Genomic DNA, 8,152 nt, shown 5'->3' with positions numbered 1-8,152 from the left:
TTTTACACAATGTTAACCAACCAGGAAAACTGCTTTCACTCTGATACATTCACAAAGAGAACTCCTTGTTTACTTTTCTTTTTGTCATAAATCCAATCATCATTGTTAATGATTTTTAGATTTTATTTTTCAGTTGTTTCCAGTACATTAAATAGGCAAGAGAACACTATTGAGTTCAATGTGGATTGATTAGAGCATTGACTATTATTGCTTGTTGGATTAGTAACCATTGAAATTTTTTAAATAACTATTTTTTAAAAGCTTTTTGTAAACTAGTTTTGAAATTCCTGGATTGTCCCATTGAAACAGCCTTGGAGATGAGCTGTCATCAACTCCATGGAGTAAAGTCTGACCGGGGAACTTGTGAAGAATTTTCAAGCTTGAGCTGTCCTAACCTTGGATGATCCAGATTTTTTTCTGACTCTGTAATATCCTTTGTAAGACTTGAATTGTAGATTGAGCTGATTGATAATCTTAAATTCTTAATCGGTAGAACAAATCAACCATAAAACTTGAGTTTGGATGGTCTATCTTTTTATTTAATGGTTTCCTTATGCTGTTGTATAAGTATTAATAAAAAACTAAAGACTACCGGCAGAGCCTTTTCAATAAATTGATATATCGGAACTATGTTATGGAAGTTGGCTTCAGCATATGAGATGGAAAGTGGATCATGTTTTGTTGGGCAGGGGTTCTTCTGGTCGAATCAGGCCTCAAGCTTCTTTTTATATCAATCTTGCTGCATACTGTACAGTAGTTTGATAGTAAGCATCGTATCTGGTCTAGTTTTGATTCTTTTGAAGCTAGTTTCTTCTTGTAAATATCTGTTTTCTTTCAACTTTGGACTTGGACCCTGGAAGACAGAAAAAATGGAATGGATGGTTGATGGTACTTCATTTACAAAAGATAGTTCGGAATCTTTTTTTTATTTCTAATTTGGGTTTGGCTTACTAGATAGCAGCAGAGATCTGCATGAATATTTGATTATGAGCAGTCCAATTCCCTGGTGGAACACAGGCATGCATGGTTATGACTCAACAAAACTTTGCCTTAGATGTTTATCGGGTTAATAAGAAGATAGGCTGACTACATTTTTTCTTGTTTATCCTTTACGTTCATTATGATTTTTTTAATGAATTGACTGTTGCTGTGGTAGTAATTCCTCAAACTTTGTCATATTTTCAAAATGCTATATTCATTATCTTGTTTGCTTGACTCCAGGTTATTATGTCGAATGTTGAGTTTTACATGGAGGTTTAGCAGAGGAATAATAGTAAGTGCATCTTCAATCTGAATAGAGCCAAATAGCAGTGGCAGATATCTCTACAAAAACTATTGGATTTTTCCTAAGCTTCAATTTCTCAAAAAAATTAATCCTATTTTACATAAAATGATCTCTTTAGATCTTGCTTATTTGCTATTACATTCCCTTAACCTACAGACTACTTACTAAAGTTAGGTTTTGCACATGCTTTGTGGTACAATTCTATCATGTCATATAAAGGGCCGGTTACCTACCAATATTGCTTAACTCAGGTCCAGTTCATTTGTTCCCATCCCAAGTCAGGTTGTTCCAGATCATTAACAATGTCCCAAATATCATCTTCACTGGCCTCTGGAGGATCATGGTGGTCTCCTCCAGAGTGTGAAGTACCTGAGGAGCTTGTTATCTCCATCATTGTGGCTCTCTCAGAAGATGTTGCAGCCCTGTTGTCATGAAGTTGTGTTCCTCGTGACACAGCTTCTAGTGGGCGTCTATCAAATGCTCGAAAGCTGCCTGATACCACATAGACTCGACACAAGCTGAATTCGTGTCTCAACTACATTAAGAAATGGTAAACAAGCCAATGGTACTTAGAAATGGAAGAAGTACATGTCTAGCTATAAGCCCACAGAACTATGTAACTGTATGTGTGCTCACCGTAGGAGTAGCAGCAGCAGGTGGATTGGCTACTGCTTCTATGGCTCTATATTCGTTCATCTTCCATTTGGTTTTCCTCCCAGAAGGAGCTTTTCCGTTATAAAAGACCATGGTTTTCTTCATTCCTATGACTCGGTCATCTGATGAGTAGACATAGCTGGGAGACCCTGTTGCTTTCCAGTATCCAGAAGTCGTAGTTCGGTTAGGCCTCCCTCCACGAGCTTCCCTCTCTTGTCTTGGTGTAAAGTAAAACCATTGCTCAGTGTCTCCTCTGCAAAACTCCCCAGCTAGTTCTGCAAACACATTAAAAAAAAAAAAAAAATCAAAACAGGTTACTTACTGTAGCGTTCTTTTTAAAGCATTTTTAACATATACAGCTTCATGTTGTAATGAGCAGTGAAGAAAATTGTACGTGGAAGGTCCCATGGCTCTACATCATAAATGTTGAGGACTGGGATAACAAGGTGCATGTCTTGTCTCTTGCCTTCTAACTGATTGTGTAGGTAGAAGGAAACTAACTCTTCTTCTGTCGGAAAGAAGCGAAAGCCAGTAGCAACCTCCATTAATTGTACGTACCTATATATGTGTTGTTCTCGAGATTCTCGTACTTTTTGTCCTTTGTTATGTTGCTTCGAATGAGGAATCCATGTAAGAGCAGGAGGTTTAAATAGCCATATGCATGCAGGGTGGGGGCAAGCTTTTGCCGAGTGAATTTGGAAAATTTGTGGTTGTTTTAGGATTGGTGGAAACTTCTACGCGGTAATGCAATGAAGATAATGTTCCTTTGTCCTATGATATTGCTTCACTTGTCCCAATCCAATTTTCCATCCAATCAAATCCGATGTTGAAGCAGTCAGCTTCTTTTTTTTTTTCCTGTATATCGGCTGCACGGTATCACATCTACACCCCTACAGCTGTCTTTCTGACTTACTATGTATCTTTATCAAATATGATGACGTGGTCAACGTGTCACACGCTGCTGTGATACTTGGCTTTACTTTATGCTCGGCCGGCTAAGGAATTTGTTTATTACTCAATTCAATCCTCCAACAACCAACTTTGTTCATAACTATAAACTAGGAAATTTGTGTAAACTCCTATTACTTTTTATGCACAAAGTGTAAATCTCAATGAAACCTTCAAAATTCACTTTATCAATTCAATTCAGTCCAATTTTATTCTGGTCAATCGAACCCTCTAACTCTGTTATTCAATCCAATCCACTCTCATTAAGAGGACAAAATTTGCATGAAGCCGAGGTTTGTAAAGTTTTTATTTTTAAAATGATTTAATAAAAATTTTATTAAAAATTAAAATCAATAGATTAATAAAATTTAATGTGAAAATCAATAATATTTAAAAAATTATTAAAAATATTTTTTATAATTCAAATTTTATTAATATTTATTTAAAATGATTTAATAAAAATTTTATTAAAAATTAAAATCAATAGATTAATAAAATTTAATGTGAAAATCAATAATATTTAAAAAATTATTAAAAATATTTTTTATAATTCAAATTTTATCGATATTTATTTAATATTAAAAAATTTATCAATATTTTTTAAAATATCTATTTAAAAGTATCAAAATTTATTAAATTATTTTAAAAATTTTATACAATTTTATCTAAGTAATGAGATTTTTTAGTCTATCGATTTTCAATTTTAATTTTTATTTAATCATTTTTATAAAAAAACTTCATAAATTTCTTATAAAAAATTTCATTTAAATCTTTTTTCTGATTAACAATGATGATAAATACTTGGCATCGATAATCTACTTTGATTTATTGCCATTGTAGAAGTTTAGGTTGTATAATGAAAGGTTATAATCTCGACTGTTACATCAGAATACCCGATCAAAAATTTCACAATAGATTAACATTTATGGAATTGATTTGACGATCTTTTAAGGTTAAGTTGAACTGAATAAAAGATGCGGGGTTGTATCAAAGATTAAAGAAGTACAAGGGGTTGATATATGTCAATAACTCGTGGTGTGTTACTGCAATTGCCAAAGGAGTATCTTTCAGATTGTGGAAAGCCCACATGTCGATTGCACCATGCTTATTATTTTTAATTTTTTAATAAGAAAGAAGAAAAAAAAAAAAAAAAACATGGGAAAGACTGGTTTTTTAAAGGTAAGCATTGTGACTAACTAAAATAGTATAGTATTAGTTCACATGATATGCAATCTTTTTAAATTTTTGGAGGTTTCAAATTTAAGAGAGACATTTAATTTCTTCCTCATTTATGTTAAATAGATAGGGATTTTTAGGCAAAAAATAGAATAAATTTCTTTGGTTTTATTATTATTTTTAAAATATTTGCTTATTCCTTTTGGACATTAAAAACTTGAAATTCATACAAAAGTATATAACATTTATTTTAAATTAAAAATTATAGCTTTAAGCTTTTAATTAAAACCAAAAGTTATTATTACATTTTTAGATAAAACCATTATTTGTAAATTCATAATAGCTTTTGAAGAAATAGAATTTAGTAAATGATAAATTTTAATTTAAAATTAACCCCTAAAATATATTAAACATGCTTTCCTTACTACAATCCAAATACAGTTTATTTTTTATTTGAGATTGTCAATCGTTGAACCCTAATTACTAAAATTAAAAATTTAATATTTTACTAATAAATCATGATTGACAAATATAACTTAATTCATGTTGTGTCAAATTAATCGTAATAAAATTTTTCCTAAATAAATATATTTATAAGAAAAGTTATCTAATTATAGTGTTGAGAAATTACTTACTTTCATTGTTTATTGACTGCAATTGCAGTTGCATGGTCAATTAATATAGCATGCATTGATTTTTTTTTTTTTCATTTTCTTCTGTATAATTAATATTACCAGTTAATGATGAAAAAATTGAAACAAATCCCACTGATCTGACTATCGTAGAAAGTTTCACTAACGTATAATTATGGGTATCAATTATAAAAAACAATAAACTTTGAAGAAGCCCAACTTTTAAGAAGCCTATAAATAACCAAGAGTTTCGATATGTTGACAATGAGAGCCAACCCTGAAGAAAACAAGAAAATATCAACGAGTTTAAGGGAATCTAAAATCTAAATGACACAACATTGGTCTACTGGGGAGAAATTAACATGGTTAGATATTTCAAACTTTCTCATGCAATAACCATACAATTTAATATATACAAGGAGTTGGATAATGCCTTAAACTATATCATTAAAAGTGAGTTTTTTTTTTTTAATTTAAAATTTAATTGAATTAATTTATATAATTTATCGATTCATGTTTAAATAAGTTGGTATGAGATTTTTATTAACACTTAAATATTACGGCATCGAATATGAAATTAATATTAAAAAATTAAAAAAATTAATTCATATAATTATTTTTAAAAATTGATATTTATCAAATATACCTTCGAACAAAATTTTCCCATTTTATTTTGCCAAAGAGATTCGCCTGAGTCATTTTCTGGGATGTACAAACTTAATTTGGTCTATAAAGGACCAAGTCTTACTATCTTTAGTGAGATATGGTGAAAAGGACAGACAGATCACAAGCAAAAAAAAAAAAAAAAAGTTAAAAAATCAACTTTGCAAAAAGTATCCGATGTTGTTTTCAAAATCTAATCCATCCCCTGGCTTAGGACTTCTTCTTTTGGAATTGTTTTACCTTTTCAAAATCTTTTTTTTTTTTCATGTATCCGCGTTAAAGGGCGAGGGTGCCATACGTGCAAAGTGATATTTCCTTCTGGCTTTGAATTGGAGCTTTGATTTTTTTTCTTGACTATTTTTCAACGTCGTAAGGCTCTGGCTAATACCATATGACAGCACATTAAGACGGAGACCCTTCTTCTTTGGGTTCCCAATTTTTGGATTTACCAAACACAAAGTAGTCATTTACTTTTTCTTTTTTTTTTTTTTTAAAGTCTTGGCGAAGGAAGATTTTGTCTCATTTTCCCAATTTTGTACTCTTTTTTTTTTTTTATTGCTTTCTCTTTTGAGACATGCATAATCTACTGACGTTGAAATTTCTTTTCTATTTCTCCTAATTGTTTGCACTTTTTGCTTCCCTAGCAATTCACGGGAATGGTTAAACAATAAATCACATACAAAAATTAATTAATATGATGAAGGAAATTACATTTAAATGAAAATCATTTATGTTTATTAAGAAAAAATTAAAAGAATTACATCTATAATTGAAAATTTATCAAACTAGTATATATTTAATTTTGGAATAATTGATTCATAACATGTTATTCCAAAGTGACATTTAATAGGTTTTGTATTCAAATTTCAGTATTTGCAAATTTTTTATATTTTCAAATTATGATATTTTTGTAAAAAAGGTATAATGAACAATCCATACATGTTATTAAATATATAATTAAGCTTCTTTTGCTTCTAGAGAAAATATAGGATATGCTAAAAATAAATTTTCATATAGATGCTCAATAGGTTTCCATGTTAAGATATCAGTCTCATCCTCTCTAGGAAGGGATAACTGCAGATTCTTTGATAATTGTATAGGAAATAATGCAATCTGAAGTGTCTACAACAAAGGGATTTTTCCTAAAACTGGATGCTACTATTTTTTCAGCAGAGATAGAAATTAAACATGAACATCACAATTAATAACTCATTAGAAATTCATGTTTAAATTGTATGGTAAAACCTTTTCATCAGATAAATCTTACTCTCTGTCTGACATTCGAATATGAAACTTCTAAATAAGTTTGAATGATTTAGGTTTTTCATTAATCATCAGGCGCATTATGTACAATAATCCGCATGCTGAACTAGTTAATTTATATTACCAAGATGGTTGAGGAATGCTTTTTGGCCATGGTGGGAGAACAAAAGCTAGAGGTTGATGAGAGTAGAAGTTCCTACAAACTACTTTTAGTTTTCTTGTCTAAAGGTTATATGAAACCAGGCAACCTCTATTAGCATATATTGCTAATAGTTGTACATTTAGTTATGTATAAATATGTTTGTACTCTCTTATGATATAAATATACATACTATAATCCTAAATAGAATAGGGCAAAACATTTATTTCTTACAGATCCGTTTCATGGTATCAAAGTGGCAGCTTTCTCTCTTTCCTCATCTTCAATTCTAATCCAAATATTTGTCTTATTCTCAGATCTAACAATAATTACTTTCTATTATTCTACTCTAACAACTTTCTTTATAATATATTATTTCTTAAATCTTTTAATGGCTTCCAACAACCAATCCTCTTTCATACTAGCTTTTTCCTTTTCTAATATTTCTAGCCTTATCTCTATTAAGTTGAATTCAAAAAATTATTTATTTTGGTGTGATTAAATAATACATTTTTTGTTATGCAATGATTTAATGAGGTATATTGATGGCACTATTGCACTTCCTCCTAAAACAATAACCAAAGATAATGAAACCACATCTAATCCTATATATATGGAGTGGGTGAAGAAGGATTTTTTTTTTTTTGTCTGAAGGCAACATTGTCACTAAGTGCACAAGCATAAGTCTTGGGTTTGTCATCTTCTCACCAGGTTTGGATAACTTTAGAAACTATTTTTCATCAACAATGTCAAGTAAAGTTAGATCTGTTGTGTGATGAGTTGCAGAGTTTGAGTAAAGGAACTATATCTATTGAAGAAAATCTTGCCAAGATCAAATTTATTTCTGATAATTTAGTAGCCATAAATCATCTTATTTTTGATTTAGAATTGGTCACTCATACTTTGAATGGATTGCCAAATACCATTGAATATCAATCATTGTCTTTGCTATTGAAAATAAAAAGAATCTCATTTCCTTTAATGATTTGAAAGTACGGTTATTAGTTCATGAACAACATTTAAAAAGAATGCAAGTATTGTCATCATAACTTATGAATGCCATTGTTAGTTCCCATGAAACAACCATGATAATTGTCATAACATATAAATCCGAAAATCTATAACTAGACTTAACAAATGAAAGAGTCACCACTAATTTTTTTATCTAGGTGTGATTGATCACCTAAAAAATCTATCCTTTTAAGGAGCTCCTAAGCTCGACTAAGAATCCCTAAAAGAATAGGTTCAGGTCTACAAACCAGAATAGGATTCGGGAGTTCGATTACCTATGGAGAAGGTTATAGCACTCTCATATGCCCATTCAAAGGATTGTACCATTTTATTTTAAATTCATCATATGGTCTTGAGTCTAATGGTTGCAAACTTTTATGT

General features: G+C 30.3%; 1 protein-coding gene across 3 annotated transcripts; it reads right to left on the bottom strand.

Annotated features, from left to right (window-relative positions):
• Positions 1 to 512: 512 nt before the first annotated feature.
• On the bottom strand, positions 513 to 2,582 carry LOC111285765 (NAC domain-containing protein 90-like). Of its 3 annotated transcripts, XR_016342739.1 has the most exons (5): positions 2,334 to 2,582; positions 1,922 to 2,214; positions 1,519 to 1,820; positions 952 to 1,003; positions 513 to 853 (listed from the first exon to the last, which is right to left on the bottom strand). XR_016342739.1 is itself a non-coding variant. In XM_022875364.2 (4 exons), exons 1-3 carry the CDS (start codon positions 2,482 to 2,484, stop codon positions 1,533 to 1,535), a joined length of 732 nt encoding a protein of 243 aa, XP_022731099.1. In that variant the 5' UTR covers positions 2,485 to 2,582; the 3' UTR covers positions 513 to 853; positions 1,519 to 1,532. The 3 variants fall into 3 exon arrangements, 2 of the variants coding, with proteins under 2 accessions (XP_022731099.1, XP_022731098.1); XM_022875364.2 differs by lacking the exon at positions 952 to 1,003; XM_022875363.2 differs by lacking the exons at positions 513 to 853; positions 952 to 1,003 and having other exon boundaries at positions 1,325 to 1,820; positions 2,334 to 2,581.
• Between the last annotated feature and the right edge of the window lie 5,570 nt (positions 2,583 to 8,152).

This window comes from Durio zibethinus, chromosome 6 (assembly GCF_047325235.1).
Source record: "Durio zibethinus cultivar Kanyao isolate XHJ-2024 chromosome 6, ASM4732523v1, whole genome shotgun sequence".
NCBI lineage: Eukaryota > Viridiplantae > Streptophyta > Magnoliopsida > Malvales > Malvaceae > Durio > Durio zibethinus.
The sequence above is the reverse complement of the archived record's forward strand: the minus strand, read 5'-3'. Positions and strand labels throughout refer to the sequence as shown.